The sequence below is a fragment of the Phalacrocorax carbo genome, chromosome 3 (genome assembly GCF_963921805.1).
Source record: "Phalacrocorax carbo chromosome 3, bPhaCar2.1, whole genome shotgun sequence".
In the NCBI taxonomy this organism is placed as follows: Eukaryota; Metazoa; Chordata; class Aves; order Suliformes; family Phalacrocoracidae; genus Phalacrocorax; species Phalacrocorax carbo.
Window position 1 is genome coordinate 60,426,876 of NC_087515.1, and position 22,726 is coordinate 60,449,601.

At 39.3% G+C, this 22,726-nt stretch overlaps 1 protein-coding gene across 1 annotated transcript in view; it reads right to left on the reverse strand.

Moving 5' to 3' along the window:
• Positions 1-884: 884 nt before the first annotated feature.
• Positions 885-22,726, reverse strand: part of NOX3 (NADPH oxidase 3) — a 39,170-nt gene continuing 17,328 nt past the window's right edge. The window contains exons 7-13 of the mRNA XM_064448616.1: positions 22,183-22,312; positions 18,965-19,057; positions 17,567-17,820; positions 13,885-14,047; positions 6,489-6,635; positions 3,142-3,266; positions 885-1,011 (exon numbers count right to left, since the gene is read on the reverse strand). Coding sequence (XP_064304686.1) covers positions 885-1,011; positions 3,142-3,266; positions 6,489-6,635; positions 13,885-14,047; positions 17,567-17,820; positions 18,965-19,057; positions 22,183-22,312 — 1,039 coding nt within the window. The remainder of the gene's footprint in view (positions 1,012-3,141; positions 3,267-6,488; positions 6,636-13,884; positions 14,048-17,566; positions 17,821-18,964; positions 19,058-22,182; positions 22,313-22,726) is intronic.

Genomic DNA, 22,726 nt, shown 5'->3' on the forward strand with positions numbered 1-22,726 from the left:
TGGAAGAATGCAAATGTCACTCTTGTCTTCACAGAATCAGCTCTGAGCAGGGGGTTTGTAGTAGGTAATCTCCAGGGGTGCCTTCTGACCTCAGTCAGTCTGTCATTTATCTATGATTCTGTGTCTTTTCAAGCCCATTCTTCAGTGCCCATGAAACCATGTGACATTTAAAGGACACCTGAAATTTCTTCCACAGTTTCAGTTGCCTGTCTCAGGAGATCCATTTGCTGAGTGCAAAAATTTCTGGAGTTTTCTTTAACATATTAACCCTCAGAATGCATTTTCTTATGACATGCACAGCTACCATCGCTACAGAAATGGCAGGCTTAAATGGTGCATAGTTTGGTAGAACAAAAGGAATTTGTTGGACAGTGTGTATATAAACAGTATTGCTGCAGCACAAAAGGCGATGTGGATGTGTGCACAGTAGGAGGCTATAAGAAGTGCAAAATCAGAACACCAGCAAGGAAAATGCTTTGAATGCCTGGGCATGATTTAAACAGCAGGAATGCGAGTATTGCTTGCAGTAGTAGTTTGATCATATACAACAGTGAGGTACAGTTCTAAATGTCCATTTTACTCAAGCCGTTTTCTTCAAAGGTTAGTGGTTTGTGCTTGCTTTCACACAGATGTAGATGGATTTGCAGCATCATGAAGTAAGTGATGGAGAATCGGCCCTTCAGTTCTTTGAAGGAAAGGCTAAGGATGGGGTCCAAATCTTTAGTTGGCATAGGATGGCATTTTTCTACTGAAGTCAATGTACCTACTTCAATTTACAGCTCCTAATATCTGGCCTGAATGCTGCACAATGAATAGAGGACAGAAGGAGATGAGGAAAAAATACACAATTTGGTAATACCTATTATATAGTTAAGAAGTCCAGCCTAGAAACTTTCTTTGTTATAGTGAAACTGAACTCCTCTTGGATCAACTGATGAATATGTGTTGCATGTCTTTTGAAGGATCTTAGAGAGAGCCTTGGGTCCACAGAAGAATACTCCAATACTGTTGCTGTAACCACAATAACAACAAAAACATGAGAGTAACAGAGTAAATTGATAAACTGTACCTTTTGTCTGCCTCCAGCTTTGCATTTTTTAAAAAGGCTTTTTGAGAAATACATTTGAAAAATTTGTGAATTTGTGTTGCTGTCACAAAGTATTACAGTATAATTATTTTAATACTTTAGTGTTTATTATGTCTTACTGCATTATTCATTTGGATTGCTATATTAGAGGTCACAAACTATTTTAAATGGTAGTTCTTTGGTTTTGATCTTCATAACTTTTTAATCAGAGAAGCAAACGCGCTGCTTAAGCTGAAAATTTTCAATGCTTTTTCTCCATTGGAGTTCATTTTTTCCCTTTATTTTAACACTTTTCTGCTGACAGACAGTTTTTAAATGGCTTCTCTAATAACAAAGTTTGTAAATAGGCAATTCTTATAAAATAAGAACACAACCAATGTAACAAAGAATTGTGTTCATAAGCGCACAAGTCTGTTGCAGGGAGCTGGAAACCTGGTTACTTGCTGCAAAGTGCCTTAAAGGGTTTGCTTCTAAGTACACAGCTTGTACTGCTTTAAAGCGTATATATGTACACACAGATACACGCACGTGCTACCCTACTGGGGAAAGCTCAGTCTACATAAATGCAGTGCAAGTCACAAGTGACAGCAGAGTTTCAAAAGGTTTGCTTCTGTAAAGGAGGGGCGGTAGATATGATTTGGGTGCCCAAGCCATCGTCCCTAGAGGTAGTGCCATATTGCTCTGGTGCTTGATTGGACTAGGTTTAACGTGGAGTGGTATATTCCTGCTAATCCGCTAAAAGACACTGTTGCAGCCAAGGGAAAGTCCGTGGACCTAAGTGCAGGGACCCAAAATTTCATTAGTTCGTAAAAGTTGGTTGTTCCACCGCACAATATAAAGTCTTGAGTTTCTTTGCCCCTTGAACCCTCTGTAACTCAGAGCAAAAAAAAGGTAGGGTATTTCTTTGCTCATAAGGAATGCTTATTTCATGCAAGATTTTCTTCGAAAGGTTCAACATTGACCATCAACATGGGCATAGGTTCATAAACCTAGGTTCAGAAGAAAATACAGATTTTTCTGTCACTTTAGCACTGGCTTTTAGAGGAAATACAAGATCCAGTATAGAAAGTTAATGCCCATCTCCTTCCCTGAGCATCAGAAAACGAGATTTTTCTCAGCTGTACTAAACAAAAAATAATGTTCCAACAATAGCTTTAAAAGCTCTGTTTATGCAGTAGAATCCCTATAAAAGGTCTTTCAAAAATCGTATTTTCTACTCTTGGCCTTTTTCTATTTTTAATCTTTCATATTTCCTGATTGTATTTACTTTGACCTCCATCAACTGGTTTCTCTATTACTGTTATTTCTGCAATTTTATGGTATTCTTGTAGCTTACTGTATTCTCTTTGATCTCCTCCCTTTCAGCTTTTTCTTGGGTCTTTTTCATCTTTAAAAAAAGTTTTCTTTTTTCTTTTTGTATCTCTGTCTCCCAAGTGCAAGCCTTTATTTTGCATTAGCAGGTAAATGTTTGGAAATCATCAAGAGTCACAAAGATTCTGGAATCTTCTACTGCTGAACACAAAATATTTCAAATTTTTGCTTCAAAGGCTTTCAGGAACAAAGAAGCTTTTCTCAGACCACTAGCAAATCCACCAAGTTCAAATGAACTGTCTTTGTCAGCAGAGATGAACTAATAACAGAACAGCATATTCTTGCAAGAGTAGCCAAATATGTTAGGGGAACAAACATATCCTTGACATCATAAGAAAAAAATCACAGTTTATCTCTTTAATAACCATCTTCAAGGGAAATTAATGCTACTTTGTCCTTTGTGCAGAACAGTAATTGGATTGTGTGTTTCAATTATATCTGGACAAAGGCCAGGATATTGAAATACTTCTAAATATTAGATTTTCTTGTCCAAAAATTAGATTTTATTGGCATTCTCTTCCCGAGATTTCTTCATTAAAAGCTTCATTAAGCATAAATCTTCTTTCTACACAGCAAAAAACCTAAATTATTTTAAAAGGGTCATTTAGAAAGGTTTGCCCTCCTCCCACTGTTTATGCTGAGAGAAGAGTTACTTAACAAGGTTAGAAGCCAACCTGCCTTACCTGGGATGGTTTTCGGCTAGTTGCTTGAACTCATTGTCCCAGTTTGGCCTTCCATAGCAGGTCTTCTGTCTCAAACCAGTAATTACATCCATCGTGTCATCATAATGTAGGGCTATGTGAGTAGCCTAAAGGCAAATGTACTAGATAATAATTTTAGAGGCAACAATGTATACTCCAAGCAAGCAATAATGCTGCCTCATGTTGAAAGACAGAAGTATTAATGAGGGAAAGAAAACTGTAATTATCAAATGGAAGGAGGAGAGAGGAGAGGAGAGGAGGGGAGGGGAGGGGAGGGGAGGGGAGGGGAGGGGAGGGGAGAGGAGAGGAGAGGAGAGGAGAGGAGAGGAGAGGAGAGGAGAGGAGAGGAGAGGAGAGGAGAGGAGAGGAGAGGAGAGGAGAGGAGAGGAGAGGAGAGGAGAGGAGAGGAGAGGAGAGGAGAGGAGTACTCAAGAGTTCACAAAATGACTAGAAGTGTGAAAAGCACTTCCAAGAGTTGGGATTAAATACTTGTCTTTACTGGCCTGGGCCTAAGTGCCTAAGTCACTTTTACAGGCAGGTCTTAGATTCCTAAACCTCTTCTCAGCCTTTGAATATCTCACTCTACACTTCCTTCATTGCAGAACCTGAAGTGCCAGTCACCATTTTAAAGGCTAAGTTGGAATTTAGGAAAAGGAAGAGAGTGTACTGTAACAGAGTTTGACAACAAATGTTAGCAATTACATGCACCTTAAGTAAGTCCAGAGCATTCTGCTGCTGATGGAAAAGACATCGGGTGTACTAGCTTGGCAGGGGTAAAACCCTGAGTGGTTTGACTCTTCTCCTAAGGTGGAGGCAAGTGGAGAGAGTGGATCAGCTCAGGTGAAGCACTGAACTAAGCAAGCTGCACAGCTCCCAGTGCCAAGAAAACAAATCCTCATTTTCGCAGGCATTTACTGTCACTCAGTTCCTGTGCTACACCCATTACCATGCTATCTGAGTATTTCCCAGGTGCATTTAAAAACAAAACCACCATGCCTCCTAATTGTGCTGCTATTGTGTAGGAGTAATATGCTTGTTTTCACTACAGACTATCATCGTTACTATCACTGTCAAGAAATTACCAGAGGAAAGCCAAGTTAAAAAATGGGATTTGCATTTAGTTCAGGCCCTAGCATGAAGTAGGCATCATTATCATCTCTTGCAGAAGCGGTTGCTGAAATTTAGATCAATTTCCTGGGAATGTCGTATATTTTTCGTGCTAATGAGCCTTCCATGTTGCTTAACAACTCAATTATTCTGGTCAAGCACAGTTGTCACAAAAGGTCATGTTTTTAAAAGATTCTTCTTGTTAGTTTGGACCAATGTCATAGAACAGTCTAAGAAAGAACTTAAGGTGTCTGGTGAGAGTGGGAGGTGGGGAACTGCAGGATTTTTTAATTGTTTACAGCAAAATTGTGCCATGGAGCAGATGGGCTATTTCTGTTCACATTAAGTGGAACTTTTCCAGGATTTTTGGTGTTAGTCCTTGCTAGAGCTCACAGCATTAAAGTTGCCTTGGAATCGCAGGGGCAGTGCAAGGAGCAGTAGGCTGAAAAATTATTTCTTGTCCAAGAAGAGGCAGACCTGTGCCATTTCTGCTTGGCCATCTGATGCCAACCTAGAATCTACAAAGAGCTTGAAGCATTGAAGAAACATGTCTGAGGAGTAAACAACTGGCAGTAGTGGAGGGTGCACTAGAAGTTGTAAAATGCCTATCCTGCCTGGGTTCAGCTTCACCCAACTACTGGTCATCTATATGGTGAGACAGGGAGAGAATGGGGAGAACGTTGGTTTTGTTGTTTGCTAAGGGAGAAGCAAAGTAAAGCATCTTCCAAATATTACTGGTGCTGAAGATCAAATTTTGAGTAGTGATGAACTGACATTTACTAAAGATAAGTAAGACCTATAAGGTGAGGGAGTTTTGTGGATGTCTAAAGAAGGAAGAGCTGTTACCCAGCACAGTTTCCTGGGCTTGGTCAGAGTAGGAGAAGCAGCCACTGAAAAACATTAATCTTCCCCCACAGCCCTTTAGGATGCTGGGGGGCTGCAGGAGCAAGAGCAGTACAAGTGTCAGTGGGGAGTCAGCACAGCTTCGAGGATGTTCCTGTGTCACCTAACCAGCAGCACAGGATAAGGAGGCAGTGCTGGCAGGAGACTGGACGGTGGGCTTGAAGAGAAGAAGGAGGCACTTCATAAAAGTGCAGGGCACAAGAATGAAGAGAGTCAGACATCCCAGCAAGAATAGTTGTCGCCCTACCTGACTTCTGGCCTGATGTTTGCCCAAGAGGGAGGTGGGATGATGACAGTTGAGAGATGAGGGCAACTTTGTGTTTTGTTAGGTTCCTCAATAGCTTCTTTCAAAACAGGTTTTAGGTAATACCCTGTGATATTGCTAATGCACAGTGGTGGTTTCTATGACTTCTATACTTCACGGTGGGAGTAGATTTTTCTGAATACAGCTTTATGCACATACCTCATTACTTGACAGAAGCCCTAAGGAGAGCAGAAAGAAACAATGTTTTTTTTGTGGCAGCAGAGGCAGGAAGGGAAAAGCTCTATGAAATCTATTTTTTTAATCTCTACTAGACAGTCCTTCATTCAACAGAGACAGCAGGAAATAAAACAGTAGAGCAAAGACTTTCCTGTGAGAGTTTTTCTGGCAGGTGCCTAACTGATCGCAATGTTATCTGAGTGATCCATTAAAAATAAAAGGGAGAGAAAATCAACTCATCTAGGTCTAGGTAAAGACTAAAGAAATCGAATAAAATTGACCCAGTCTGAGGATTAAGTGCCTCAGGTTGGGATGATCCAGTGAAATTGTAAGATGGCAAATTTGAAGTCAACCAGAGAAAATATATTTTCAAACAGCATGCATTAGTCCATAGAGCTTGTTGCCAAAATGTTCTAAGCACAGCAGGGTTCAAAAGTGTACTGGACTTATGTGAACAAACATGTTATGTGAACAACATAAATTATACTAAATAATAAAAGTAAACAAAACCAATGCTTTTTATACAACCCTCTGTTTTGAAGATGTGGACAAAATGTCCCTTCCCAAGTTCCTGAAATACTCTTTACATATTTCTGCAAAACACCTGGTAATCAGCGTTGCCCAAGCCAAGATATAGGACTGGAAGGATCACTGGCTTGATTTCTCCATTCCTGTTTTCCTAAATGTGAGTTGGAAACAGACGGCTTGGTGTCTTTGTATTTACAGTTCTTTATCTCTCTGCTTCATCCATCATTTATTCAGCTGTTCTGGTTCCATATGTTACCATACTGGAAAAGCAAGGTACATTAACTCAGACTCATAAGAGTTTCATTATTACCTGACTTTCATCCCAGCCAGTAAGAAATATATGATAACTTAGAAAATCATTTTTCCCTTTTTCAGCCATTTTTGTTTCCAAATGGAACAGAAGATCAGCAAACCACTCAAATGCTGACGGGTCTCGACAAATCCAGTAAAAATAAACCTGTCAGATAAAAGTAAAGAGATTTAGCAAGAAGCAAACTTTCAATAAAACTTCCTAATGATTGGCTCAATTAATTAACCACATAGTGTATAACTCTTCTCCACTGTAAATTTAAACATCATTACACACCATTTTGATGACGTAGTTTCTATGTTTTAAAAATTTCATTTTCTTCTCAAACATTGAATATATTAATGTGGTAGTGAAGATAAGCAATGTACAAGTTTCCCGTCTCCCCCTGCCAGTGCATCTCAACTTTGACTTATAATGCCTAAGCCTGCATTTCTTGCAAATAAGTTGAATAATCTTTTGAAGTTTTGGATTTATTTTCAGTTATGTTTAAAATGGAATTTCAGTTTCATTCAGCACGTAAGCAAGGCATTTCTGTTTCTCAAGACCTTATGCCGTACGTTAACAGATGATGTCATCAAAGGTACAGTTATGCTCAAGTCAGATACCCTGTATAAATCAGGCTACAGGATGCCCCTACTTCTTTTTTTAATGTATTTCTTGCTTAAATTGGAGCATATAATTTTTAGAGAAACTGTAATTTTAAAGTTGTGGAAGGGGTAAAATGAACCACTATCCCATGAATGGTTTTCTATTGGTAGAAAACCTCCTCTCTATGAAAAATTTGCACAGTTTTTTTTATCCAGATTTCTCTAGCGTCATCTTCCATATGCTGGATCTTGTTTTAGTTGTCTATTGGATTGGAGAGCCTGTTATTAAAGTTTAGTTCCCCAGGTAGAAATTAGAAGCTGGGATCAAGTCATCCTATAATCCTCTCTGTGGTAAACCAAACATTTCTGGGATCTGTCACCGAGAGGCTAATTTTCCATCCTTTAATCATTCTATATGGCTTATTTCTGTCTGTTCATCCTCCACTGTAGTCAGCCACAGAGCAGAGAGTTTGTTTAAAAAGAAAAGCTAATTTATTAGGATCTTGGCATAGAGTGATGCTTGCATAGGGAATAAAATCTTTCAAACAAGATAGTTAGTCACTGTCTTATGTGGTGATGAGAGTTTCTATTTCAAGCCTCATTGCTGTGTCATCTTCAGTTGGATCGGGTGAGATTCCCCAGACCTCTTTTTCTGCTCAGTTCTTACAGCCAGCTGTCCCAGGGACTGTTGTGATCACTTCAGCATGTGCATGATCTATTGTGATCTGTTGCGATCTATTGTCTTAACTATGTACAAAGCATCTTCTAACTATTTAGCTATATGTAAAAGACTGCCCTGTGTGACCACTTCTGCAGGAACAGTTTCAGTTGACCATATGCAAATGTTTTGTCCATGTACAAGTTAACCAATTTTGCAGCAGGAACTGCCTGCGGAGTCTTAGGACTAGTGAGTTTTCCCTCCCAGGATCTTAATCAACACAGTGAGACATACAGCAGAGCAGGAGCTGCCTTAGAGACTCTTCAGGACAGTTGGAAATTCCCACCTGGAAACCTCCTCCACCGATGCTGTGCTGCGAAAGGGGGTTGGGAGTACAGCCCATCCCTGGTTTCAGCTCAGTCCCTTGTCTGGAGCCGGTCCAGCTGTGTAGATAACTACACTGGGAGTTCCTGCACCACCCAGGGGATGAATGCCTGAAGTTCCTTGGGTGACTGCCCAGGCACTATCCTGATGCCCAGCTGAACCACAATTATAAGACAAAGCTGACTGCAATTCTTGTAACTCGAGTTCTGTAGCTCTTGCCACACTATCCATCATTACTTTTGAACAGAGGGCACCAGACCTCGAATGGGTCTCTGTGGGCAATGTAATTTTGTCTGTAATTATTTTTATAGTGCCTAAGAGGACATAATTCACAAACATGGAGGAAGCCTAAAAATACACAATTTCAGATGAAAAAGGAATGGCATGGAGGACATGAGCTTATAACAAAGGAATGGTTAGAACTTGTTTTACTGTGACTGTGATTTTTATTTTGTTGGAAAATCCCTTAATTTCCTCCAACCCATCTCTCTCTGTGCTCACCAGCCCCTCTTTTATTGTACTTCAGTATCAAAGGTTATCTGGAAGGTCTGTCCCCAAGGCAACCATTGTGGGATGATCTGGAAATAGTAGCCCTTTTCCATAGGATCAATATGATAAAGATGCACATTAGACACTTCTGAAGTGAAAAGTCAGAGAAGAAATCAGAAAGCTATAAAGAGATTTCCCGAAGATTTAATATAGTAGGTTGTCAGACTTCTGGTAAAGTGGTGGGGAAAAAAATGTGGTAACACCATGCTTCACTGGAGATTTGGTGAAAGAGACTAACAGTAATTTGAGACGTTTCCTATATTTGAGTGTACTGTAAGGGACCATCTGTGGTTTCTGTAAGAAATATAAATGAAGTATGATCCCAGGAAACAGAGATAAAGCATTCAGGGTTAAGTAGGGTATTTTTACAGCCTAGGAATAGGATTGTCTGCAGAACTTTAGTATCATCTTGGCTGTTTGATTTTTTCCTCTCCTGTTTCAATGTTTTGCCTTAAATGTAACCTCATTGCTTTACAGGGGGGTTGCTGCTGATTTACACTGGCATAGGTTAAGAGGAAAAAGTAAGCCCACTGACTTAATAGCATTTCATTTTTGTGACCAACAACAGCATTATTTTAAATTACCAAAACTAAGTAAGATTTATAGCCTTAACCTTTATGTAGTCTTTTTGTGTCTGAATCCTGAAGTCTCCCCTTGTTCTACACCCTCAGCACCTCGAAAATCAGGCCACTGAGTGCTGTCAGTCTATATGACATCTTGGCTGTTGATTTGTAGTGAGAAATATCTTCCCCCAGCCTCTACTTGATCATCTTATTTCTCAAGTCTTTTCAGCAGTTCATTTTATGGAAATGCATATTTAGTACATGTGTGTGGAGAGGAGGCATGTGCTTCTAAATAAATAATGAATTGTGCATGGGGTAGCAACTGGGAGTATGTGGGTAGGACTGTGAGCCAAGCACATTCAGGAAAGGAGGAAGAAAAGCTAGCCAATGAGTCAAGATGATGCGGCAGTGGTTTCCAGAATAGCAGACTATAGAGCTTGAAGGTGTGCTTTTAGCTGGTTGCAGACCTAGCTGTCACGGTAGCAGCCAGTCCAGCCAAATTTGATAAAGCCACGTCTGGCAGAGTCCTCTCAAGAAAGGATGTAGCTTTCTGAAACTGCAGAAATTCCATAAACTCATCCATGGTGCAGTTCTGCTGAAGCAGTACCCATTGTACTGCCTCTAATTTTCACATGTTAGAGGGAGAGAGCATTTGGGAATGAGGAAAGACTGTCATTATAAGAAGTATTTTTGGCCATGATTAGAATCTTAGAAAGAAAAGAGGTAGTGAAGAAGGATGGCCTATGGGTAAAAGGTGTCCTTTTCCTGTAGATCAAAGAGGACTTCTAGAATAATATGTTAAAATAAATGGTGTTTACAAAGAAGTCTTCCTTTCTTTACATTGACTGCCCATAACGTAGCGCAACATATTACATGTATAATTAAAATACAATAAATGCACAATAAAATTCATCCTTATTAAAACTGTAGAATAAAGCCAGCATCAGTGCATTTCTATAATTAAACAATTATTCTGAATCCTATTTTTTTTTGTAAGTCTTATACTACTAACTGACTGCAATTATTTAGAACCCTTAAAAATCTGTCTTAGATTTATGTTTCATTAGTCTCCACCCACCCTACCCACATCGACTACATTCATCAGCCTGATGGCTTGCCCAAGTAAACTGTCTTAAATTTTCCAAGTGCTCTTTTTGCAAATTGAGTTAGATGCAGTATTGCTATTAATCAGATCTGTAACGCAGAGTTTTGAGTAGTCACTTATTTCTGTAATACTCTGCTCCCTTGCAATGTATGCATATTTATAATTCCATTTCCCACATCCTACAACAGACAAGAGCAAAAGCTCTGATGCCTCTTTCCTGTAGGGTGAAAAAACATACCTTGTAAATCAGCTTCCATCATCTGGAAAGTCATTAATAATTATCTATTGATGACCACCCGTCTGGTTCTCCCTGCTCCATGAAGACAGAAGTGGAGATGCAGCTCTGGGCAAAGACAGCTTTTCACCAAAGCGGTGTAAAAGGTCATGAAGCAGGCTATGCCCGGGGAGGCACCTTCATCCCTCACTCTTGCTGCTCCCTTTTAGACATGACTAGTCCCTGCAAAACCCCTTACACCTGCAGCTGGGCACCTCCCTACAAAACCCTAGTCCTTCTTGTTTCTGAGTATACCACGCCACCCATGGGCTGTAGCATTCCAAAGACGATCAGAGATCTTCCTCAGCCTAATTAATTGATCCAGTGGGCCACTGTAGGTAAGGCGCAGCAGTGCCTGCAGCCTGGGGCATGCAGGGGACTGGGGTTTGGCAGCCTGCACGAGGCACTGACTTAGACCTAGGGTGACAGCAAGCCACCTTTTGTATAAATGCAGGACAAGGCTCAAATCCATATCCCTAAATTTGAAGCAAGAGGCCTGAACTGTTCTCAAACACAGCTCAGAAAGATGGTTATGTTTGACAGCAAAAAGAGCCCAGGCTTTTAGGTCTTTGAGAGATGTTTTGCGGAGAAGGCTGTGAGCTGGGGTAGAGCTTGAAGCAAGTTCCCTCAGGCAGGGATGTTCAATCTCAAAGCAAATGGAAGAGGGTGTTTTTGTTTTCCTCGCTGTATGTAGCTGAACTTATTGCCACAACTTGCTGTGTCTGTCGAAGGTCTACATGTGTTCTAAAAGCAATTAGACATATTCATGGAAGAAAAATCTACTAAAGGATATTAAACACAGAGATTCAGCCCTTGTATCAAGACATTACTGTACTGCAAGTTGCTCAGAGGCAAGAAGGTGTCCATGAAAGACATATCGCCATATGATTTTCTGGTCTGTATACTGTTCCCTAGGCATCCATGAACAGCCACTGCTGGAGAAAAGATATTGGGCTAGACGGATTTTTGGTGACACTCAGTAGGACCTTTCTTACGTCCTTATGTAGGGTAAAAGAGAAAGTGGATGTTTGCTAATATTATCACCTGGTAGATCAGTACAATTTTATCAATTTCAGCAGCAATTGATCTGAAAAATGAGGCCACTAATGTGAAAAAAGAGATCATTTTATGCATAGCTAAAGCCAGTAGAAACTTTCCAGTCATGACTAGTAGTAGTGCCCTTCCTCATTGCAAAAAATGATAGGGAAATGAAGGCTCTAAGGCTATTTAATTGTGAAGACTCAATTAGATAAACGTGTATTCCTTTTGATGTGCTGGGTTTTTTAAATTGTACAGCTGCAGACATTATGGAAGCTATGAGTATTTATATCTCAACCGTATGTGGGCAACACTAAGAAATATTAGTTCAATAAGCGTAATGATAGCTGTACTCAAATCAAAATGAAGTTGTTAAAAAAAGAAAAACCTCTTATTTATTTCCTTAATAGACATTTCTATGGTACTCATCATGGCAGAAAGAGAGTGCTGAATACTTTGAGGAAGATTAAATTATTTGTAATTATACCACAAGTGGAAGCTTTTAACCAATGGAAAAAAAATGTGGAGCTACCATGAGATTAATCGTTCTCACTAAGATGACTGCTAAATTTTTAAAGTAATGCTGTGAACTTCCCCAGCACCTTTCATCCAGGCTTTCAAAATATTTTACAAACACCGATGAAGTTTAGCCTCGTAACACCTGTGAAAAATAAGCATCACTATTCCCACTGTACCAGTAAGGGAGCCAAGATATAGAGAAAGAAAATACAGAAATCATGCTACTTTTGTATTTCACAGGAATTCAGAAGAGCTGAATTCTATAGCAGAAAACCATAGCAGAAGGCACCATGCACTTATCTTTGTAGGCACGCTTAACCAAGATTCAACCTAAGCTATGGATAAACACCTTGAGGTATACTACACTCTCAATGCATAGTTAAATTCTCTTATTTCCCCCGTAAGATGACAACAGCAATGACAATAATAACAATTTTACTTGTATACGTATAGAACATACATAGTATACATATATAATGTATATATACATATATGTAGCTCTCCTTCCAGTGGAAAAGATAATTCTGGTACAATGGCAGTGTTTGCAAATACACTTCTTATCACATCTAGCACATATTTTCATTTTTATTTCCCTCCCTTCTCAGTGCTTTTTCTGCCTCAAAGATCCCTCCTGGCAATTTGAACCTGTCCTCAGCTCCTCAGTTACTAAAATCCCAGATGCTTTTTCAGTGGCAGCTTGTCATTAAGATGCCAGTTTTAACACTTTCATTTAAAAAGATCAGCCCCTTGGTCCTGTGATCAGCCCCATATGTACTGACCCTCTCAGAGATCTGTCCACTCCAATGCAATTTCAACATCTCTCCTTAAATGTGAAACGTTGAACAGTTCCTGATTCAGCTTTTACATTGGAAAATGAGCTAAAAGAAGCGGTAAGGTCCACAAGCTACCACTTGCCATGACGGATAGGGAAGAGAATGTTTAATGCTGATTTTTTCTCTGTTACTTTCTTATCCTTCACCCATTATCTCTTCTGCACCTATCCTTCCCCAGTGCTGCCTCACATATCCTTAGCAGAAGATGTATAACAGGTTAGCAGATCAAGAGTATGTTAACTTAATTGGTGCCACCCATGCCTTACAGACCCCAATATATTTTTTCAACAAAATAGAGTGGTTTGAGGCAGTAATATGTATCTTGATATATGCATCTCGTCCGGAGCTTAAATGCCTTTTTTATTCCTTCTGCACTGGCTAGTATCCTGATTTTGCAAGGTGAGAAAAGCAGCTAATTGTTGCTGAATGCAGCACTCCAGACCAGGACATGCAACCAGAGGGCCCTCATGAAACCTGCAGCTGGACAAGGAGCAAGTGCTGCCCTTCATTTCTGTCTGAGATGACCTTGCAATATATATATATTTTTTTTTGTAGGAAAGAGGACAAATGTCTCCTCTAGCTCTCTAATAATCTGTGTAGCTATGACAGACATTCCGCGTTTATCTCCAGTTGCTATTGAAAATCTTATTCTTCAGCTTTCACTAAAAACACTGTGGCTAGGGATACCTTCTTCTTCTGGAAGTAACAGTGAATTCAAGAGACTCTTCCCCACAACAGCTCCTGAGGCAGCTGCAAAGCAAGTGACTGCTTCTGAGAGGGAGTTAAAACACTCAGGTGAGTCTCTAGCTCTGAATTGTCTCTCTAACCTGGCAAAATAGGCTCATTTGTGGAATTTTTTTATGGAGCAATAAACCTTCCCACCTACCTTCTGCAGTGCCAATACCGTATTAGGGTTGCAGCATTTGTACCAAACAGATTTTAAAACAGAGGCAAACGGCGTGACTCCGATTCCTGCTGCAATGCACACACTCACTCGGTAGTGAAAAATGCCTGTGGTTGCAGATCCGTATGGTCCATCCACGGCCACCCTACAGCCAGAAGACATATAATCAAGGGTCAGCCACTTATAAAATGACAGAAAGGTTAAAATTTTTTGGGCTACATATTTTTAAATCTGAACTCTGTTAAAATGAAAAAGAAAAGACATGTCTAAGCTGGCACACAAATTAGCCATACAAACGCACTTAATTTTCGGTGGGTGCCATTTAATAGCAAAGCAACTTTTTTTTTTTTTTTTTTTCTGAAATGAGAGAACAAGAGCACCCGTGTGGGTTTGGGGCCTGGCCATCTATTTAAGCATGCAATTGCAATTTTCTGGCTTTCTGAAATGTGATTAGTCATATAATTGCATGTCCAAATTTAGCTGTGGAATTTGCATATTTAATCATGAATTACTGAAAAGCATCCTGTTTTAGAGCTTTATTTTGTATATGGTATATATCAAAGTAAAGAGGAACAGACTATATTAATCATTTTGAAAAGTTGTCTATATGCATTAAAGTAATAAAAGAGAATGCAAGAAAGAGGTCATCACATGCAAGGTAACTACTATTTTCTTAGCTCTTTCTGAAAAAACAGTATTTCAGAAGTAGATTTTTGGCAATAATACTGTACTTAGTATCTGACATAAAGGCAAAATGTGTAAGGAGAAAAGCTTGTTAATGTTACTGCTTCCTGTAATCAACGTTGCTGATGCTGAGGCATTCATTTTGGTCAAAATTAGAGATGAAAAAGATTAATCAGATTCATTCCTCTAGCAACATGGAATGTAAATACCCACAGTACTTTGGAATGCTCTGTCCAGTCTGTCTTTCAATAACATAAGTGCTCTGGAAGATGGATTTACTATCTAACACCCAGTCCTTAGGAAAAATGAGTTTTTTCCTTCTTTCAGGTTTTCCATTGCTTTGTGCTCTTTATTGCATTAATCATCTTTAAAATTGAGCTTAAATACTAGAAACAAATATGCAGACATAGGAAGAATGAAATGTTTTAATGGGAAAAAGAAAGGGGGATCACCAAGCAATGGTACACACAAATATAGGGACACAACGCATCTGAAACCCTATTGCTGCTTTCTTACCTGAAGTCCTAGCAAACATTTTCCCTTTCATTTGTATTTGTAACATGGTTCGTTTTAATTTCAATATTCCAAATGCTCTGCAAGTGTGGTAGCAAATGAAACAGCTACTCAGGGATAACTTTTGGAAATCTGGCCTCAGATATAAATAAAATAAACTTTTTAAAAAATATGTATTGTTACTCAGATTATTGCCCAGCCCTTTATTTTTTTGAGCACTCAGAAGCTCCTGTAAAATACAGTTAATTTAGGGTATGTATGTAAAGTGCTTAAGAACTGCTTTCAGGTAAGCTTTTTATGTATAGTTCAATGTGAGTTTGGGAGTAGTTCTCATTATTGTTAATAGATCGAGAAAAAAATTATCTGGAAGGAATTTCAAGAAATTCTTTAATCTATCTCTGTGCTATAAGACAGCATCAATTATTTCTGAATTATTCCTTACAGAGATTTGTCTGTAAATGCTCAAGGGACAGAGATCCCATAATTTGAATGCCTTGCTCATCCATATCTAGATAGCTGAGCCAAATACAAAGACTCAGAGAAGTAGGGAGGAGAAATTGGAGAAAGAGAAACTGAGCTATAGAACCCATTCATTTGATCTAGGGAGGGTGGAGGAAGGTAGGAAGATAGTAAACAAAGTGACAAAAAATATTACATTTGCATTTGTCAAGGGAGGAGTAGAAAATAGGACTATAGGCTCTTTCTAGCTATGGCTTGGATTATCCATACTCTTTGTGTCCATCTATACAATTTCATTAGAATGAAGCATTATAATTTTGGAGGAGGCAGGGAAAGTATTTACTTTTGGAAAAGTAACATTAGCAGATTCTTGTATTATTTTTAGAATTTAAACATTTGCTGATCAGCATGATTATGTAGTACTCCTGACTGTAAAAGAAGCTAGATTTTGGGACAGTGTGCTAAAACAGCAATTAAGTGAGCCAGAATCCCAAAGGGACATAATATGGAACTTGATTGTTTCCACAGAGGTAGTCTATTCTATGGTCTTATCTTTCAAGTTGTCCAGAAACCACAACTAGCTGTCCTTGCTACCTGTATAAATGCACCTACTTTTTATCTGAGTCTTCCTTTATTAATTTCAATATACATATTTTATTTTTAGAAACTTACCTTATCATTCAGTTGCTACATGGCTTCTGTCTTCTGCTCAGCTTCTGCTATATGTTATTTTTTTAATATAGTCACCAATTTGGTGTTTATCTTTAGATATTGAAACCTGTGAAAACGACTTGTTTTTTGCTTTATTGCTAGCTTAACTGTTGAAATATTCTTTTTAATATATTGCAAGAAAGCTACTGAATGATGGCATTAAGCACCCTGACAAGATTAAAAAGAGTCTTTATATGTGACAGTGCTGCGTAGTTTCAACCCTGCATTGTGGCCAGCAACATTTGATAACATTTTTCTCTTTTTCATTCTTTACACTGACTGTCAATCACTTTGGACCATTTTTGCTCTACTTCTGCTGAAACGGCATACTTCTCATTCCAGTTGCCTTTAACAGGGGCATGGCTTTCATTTCTAATTCTTGTTAACTGACACAATGCAAAGACTGGACCAGACTTTCTTCTCTGCCCCCACCTTCTAGTACGCCTCGTTAGCTCAGTGGTGTCTGTAAGCTTTTTAGAAGAATGTTCTTTAGCATCCAAGTCCCATTAAATTATATAAATGTAGTTAAACAAGTGCCTTTTGCTGTTCAGTTTTACCAGAAGTCCCTCATCAGAAGTAATTTTCCAGGGGGAAAATTGTCCCTTGAGTCCCAGGCCCTTCACACTCCACCAGAACTGAAATGATTCTGAGCTGGGCTTTTCTTCGCTGAAGATCTCCGCTCTGCCTGCAAGGAGCTACATGGTTTGAATCCACTACATACAGAGCCAGACGCTTAGCTGTGTAAGTCAGGATGGCCCCACTAGCTTCAGCGGAGCTCTGCTGACTAGCAACGATGAAGCATGGATTAAGATGCCACAGATACAGAATCTGAACACCAATAACCTTTATAAAGTGGAGCAGGGTTTGGATACTGGAGACAGAGCTGAGGGAGACTGCTGGAATGAAGTAAGGTTCAGGCAGAAGTTTCTGGGCCACAAAAGTAACTTTGAGTGTCATTTTAATTCAGTTCTTAAGCACCTATCTGTCGAAATGGATATCTTTAGGTGTAGATATAGATGTTAAAGATATAGATGATAGTGACAGAGATACAGATATTGAGATAGACTTTAAATCTTGGATTAATCATCATTCTTTTTTGGCAACTGTTGGCCTAAGTTCATGACTACGTTTATTTGTGGGGGTTTTTTTTAGCATAACAGCATATTTATGGATCAAGAACTACAATCTAATACTGTATCATAAAGAACACACACAAAATTAATTAAAGGTTAAATTGTTAACATTTATTTTAAAATGTAGATTTAACATTTTAAAATGCATTGTTTGTTATTCAAACCTTGGTAACATCCACAGTTCCTTGAAAGCTTTTTCCTCAGCTCCGAAGGCCTTGAAGAGGGCTGCAGTCCAATCCCCGACGACCCGTATGTGAATGCTGAAGAAGTCTTCCTCGGGAGCTGAGGTGAGGGTGAAAGGGTGCCACTCCAGCTGTGAGACCGATGGGCACTGTAGAAAGATATATTGACCAGGTCCCATTTTAAAGCCACGTTTCTTCATGTGAAGCTCAAGGACTCCAGAGGAATGTGTCACCACCTAGACAATAATGAAAGGACCTGTTTCATTTTCCTTCAGAAGAGTAACTGTTTGTTTCCATCAGGTTACGGGTGACTGGGCAATCATTTCTACTTGAGTTCAACCACAAGCTAATGCAAATTGGGATGCACAGTAATCTTTAAATGTCACGTAGATTATGGCCTGAACTGGGTGCTGTGGTGCTGTTGTTGCCCAATAGCTTGAGAGTGAGTACAGTGTGTATCATGGGGCAGCTTGCTTTCTGAGTGTAAGAGACAGAGGGAAGGCTGTAACAATTTAACAGTTTGTCAACTTTCTATCATAGTGGAGCCTATGCAAAAGTATTCCTTAACAGACTGGAATAATTTCCCAGTTTTACCCTCATGTAACACAGTTAACGTGTATGGGATTATTGTTGGTTTGGCAAGAAGAAAAATGCTCGGTGAGCTCAATTCTAATATACTTTTATTAAGAGGTAATCTCAGTTAAGCAGCCAGTTTTATATGTCACACAGTATACTGAGATTCTCAGATCACAGCCACTTTGTGAAATCAGCAGCAAGACTTATCCGACATGCTTTTCCCCTCACACAAGATAAGCCTGTTTCTGATCGCCGGCTTGATACGTGTGGACTTGGCTGCTTCAGTAGCGGCATTCCCCATCCATTCCACTGTGACTTAAGTAGGCCCTTAGCACACAGAGATATTCACAACTGGGATAAATTGTTACAGTGGTATTAACGAATCTTTCACGATTTGTGCTAACTGGTAATATGACCTCTAATCTCCTTGGAAGCCTCCAGATTTGAAAGTAAAAACTGTATCCTACTGCAGTCAAGGGCATCACTGGCATTTACTGCAGTGGAACATGGTTTCAGTTCATTAGAAAGAAAGACCTTCTGCGCAGATGTTTATGTTATGGTGGTGTAAAGTCTGGTACTTCATTAATCAAGTATGGTCCCATATGGAATATTCTTATGGACTTGCTATTGGAGTAAATGCAAAACCTAAAATCAATACTTGGCTGAAGCCATGGTAATGATGGAAGAGCTGCTGAAGGTAGGAGTGAAAAATGAGGTCATAATATAGACAAGTTATCTATAAAAGATAAAATATGTCATTGACATAACTTTTTTTTACACAGACATGCAAGCTCTGTTACATACCTTCGTAATGACCACCTCCTGTTGAAATCTCCAAAACCTAACAATTCTTTCACAGATGTACACCGCCATAGGACTTAAAACCCACTTCCAAGCCTGTAGAAAGTTGCATATTAAAACCCAACATTTATTTTGATGTCTCAAAAATATTTTGCATTTCTGGTTTAAATCAGCAGGTAGCCTAAAATGAAATTATTTGACTTCTGTGATTTTTTGTTCGCCTTTCTTAAGAGAATATTTCTGTTGCTTCTGTAGCAGTTCTGGCTTTCTTGTGGAACAGACATATGGGGCTCCTTCACAGACGCACTCCAGAAGTGGTGCTAATATCTATCTGTATTCTGGCCAAGTAGAGTTCTTTAAAATCTTTTCCTACTAAAAGGCAAAAGGATTAATCTATTTAGGTGTTACATCTAGACGTCATTGGACCTGAAGACGTATAGATGAATACTTTTCTACAATGTTACCCATAGCCTTACTATATTTTTGCTCTTCAAAGTCTAAAATATTTCAGATGGGCCAGATCGAAGTAGCTTTTGTGGTCAGCTCTGAGTTTTTTGATGCTGCATGAGAAAACATTAAGTCCCAAATATTCAATTAGAGGAATGGGATATATTTCCATTTAATGCATTAGCTGTCTCTGTATCAATAAATGTGGTTTTTTTATCTAGGATACTAAACTGGTCATACTTTAAGCATTGCAGATGATTGCTGTGCGTGTACTTGCTAATCATATGTACTGATCACTATAACAATCAATGATATTTGGCTATTCAAGTATACTAGCTGATGATTTCACTGCGTTGCACTAAGGTAATTGGATGTAGTTGAACCTTCATGATTTAAAAAAAATATTTTTTTTTTTTCTATAGGAGATACTGTTCTATTTCTAGTTTAGTTAATTACACAGCTCATTCTAGGAAACTGAAGACTCCACAATCAATTCTAAAATCTCCAAAGAGTAACTTTACTTGCTGAAACATTGACTTTGCTCCGCAAGCTGGGTAACAGGGGTTATAAAGTATCTTTCATGAGAAGCAAGCCATAAAATTATGTGCCTTCCTTAGAAAGTGCTAAGAGGATGGAGTGGCAATTTCCCAAGGTTAAGTCTTGAAAATTAAATTTAAAAAATGCATGATTTAATAATGGGAAGAAACCAGCATAAGCCAGAAGATGCTCAGTTAAAGCAGAAACTCAACACATCCGTTGTCCCTAAATACTACAGGTATCTCTGCACAGTGGGTGATCTCACATGTCTTGAATATATTTGCATATATCAAGCCAAAATAATTATGAGACCTGTTTTTCCTCCCTTCCATTTGTGCTACCTGTAAATAAAAGCATGTGACAGGAATGTTAAGGCTGCAGGCTACCCTGTGCAAGAGCTCAGCTGAGATTTCAGATGTGCCATCACTCCAGTGCGACAGAGCATTCAATCCAAAATATCTTTTGGCTGGGTTGGGACAACAGGGCATCTACCAGGAGGGATGGGCTGCCAGGCAACACGGCGCCTGGCCTGCTAATCAGGACATCAGTATTCTTGCCCAAGTGGTGTTTCCTCCTGTAATGAGAATGAACTGAGATGGGGCAGTGATGGCTCAGGAGAGACTGTGAGGATAAAAGTCCGGATGTCCCAGATGCAACAGAAGTGCTTCATCATCCTCAGTGGGAGCCAGATTGGGCTCCTACCTGCTGAAATGTGGAGCAGGGGAGCAGATGTGGCATGACTGAGAAAGGGGCTCCACTGTGGTAGCCTCCCCTAGGAGCTGTGGCCAGCGGAGCGTGCACCCCAGTGTCACCTCATGCAATCCCAGACGTGCACAAGGCTGTCCCCTCCCTGCTCAGTCATGCCCGCATCTGCCTCTGCCAGTGCTGTGCAAGCCTCACCATGGCTTTTTAGCCTCTGAGTGAATTTGTGCTAACTGCGGTGTCTAGCAGGTATCACACCATAGCACATTACCCATCCAGCAAAGCACTGTTCTTATAGATGATCTATATGCCATATGGTATTATCACAATTTATTTAAAGTAATGTGACTTTGCAAGTATGGCCTTGGGTATGCAGGAAAGTGTGGCAAAATAGGTTTAACGCGGAGAAGTGGAAGTTCTCTTCAGTTAGCTTTATGATAATGGATGTGAAGACATGCTGTTGGAAGCAAGCTTGTGTCTGTATTCATGGTGCGTAGCCATGTATTGATTTTTATGGCAACATTGTAGCTGAAATTTTTAGAGAGGCATTCATTTTCTCATTAATATGCGGGTTGGATAGTGGCTAACAATAGTTTAGTTTAAGAAAAATCTATGTCAGCCATTAAAAGAGCTACAAGACACTGAATGCTAATTTTTCTCCCTTACTATAAGATTTTCTTTGGTATGTTTTATCTTTTTGGAAGAAACAACAAAAACTTGCATATGAGCAAGCTAAATCTTGAGCTGTAAATGTTAAATGATTTTGTTTGGATGCTAGACATCTGACATACTGTACAAGTCTGCTACTTAATTACCCCCTGTGGATTTGCAATCTTGTTGCAGCAAAATCACCCTTCCGTGGGACATTTTTCCTGCCTTTCGCCTTTCCCTTTCATAACTCATTGTTTCAAATCCTTTCCTTTTTACCTAACTTAATATATCAAGGCTGGACGATATGAAGCATGTGCCCCAAAGCAAGGACATAATTTTATCTCCAACTTACTCTCCCTTGGTATTTAGACTATCCATATTAAAGTACTATTAGTTAAAATAATAATATTCATTTGATTCATTTGCATCCCTAGCTTTACAGTTCCATTGTATTTTCTGTATCTCTGCCCTCATAAGGTTTTCACTTGGAGGCTCTGTTTGTGCAATGAACATATCAAGGGTATTGGTGATACTAAACGCTTAAAAATAAAGCTACACAATTAAATAGAGTACAATTCTGAAATCCATACCCTTCAAAAGGAGTGTTGCCTAACTAAAGGATCTTCCAGAAATAAAAATTTTTATTAATAACACCAAAATTCTACACATCACTCTTCATCTGTACCTGTCTATACTGATTATATAGGAGGTCAAAATCAATATCTTAATGCACAGGGAGAGGTCACGGAACAGGAATGTGAAACTACTCTACATGACACCAAGTGCCAATCTCTAGCATGCACCCCAGCCCCCTACTACCTAAGATGTTTGGCCTCCCAAAGAAGGACATTAAGTTAAAAAAAGAAGACAGACATCACGCTTACCACAGGTTTGTTGCCAGAAAACTGTGGCAAAGGGCACTGCGCGGCATTCTCCCATTCCAAGTAGTGATCCTTACAGTAAGTGACATTGTGAAGCAGCAGACTCTGAGGTGTCTGGCCTCGGACAAGCTGACTTAAAACAAAAATGTTCATCAGTGATATGCTTCTTTGCAAGGTTCTGTGCATCTGTAGGTTTTGCACTAGTAGTCAAATGCAGATTCAGAGATAACTCAAAGTTCAAGAACTGGCCATTTCAATCCTATTCTGCTCTCTTGTTCAAATTACCTTTCCTTTAGCTTTGCCATGACTTTTTGACCACATGCAAGAAGTGTGATATAGTATTGGTATACATCAATGCAGCTGAAGTGTGGAGAGTCCTTGCGTAGAAAATGTACATTTTGCTGTTTGTGGCAAAATTAGAATGATTTCAAAGTTCTTTGGAGCAGACACTTTGACCTCCTCTGTATATGAGCATCTGGTATTGTTTAGAAAAATAATAAAATTTAACAGTGACAGACCTTCTCTTTCCTTTGCTGCTTTCTAAATG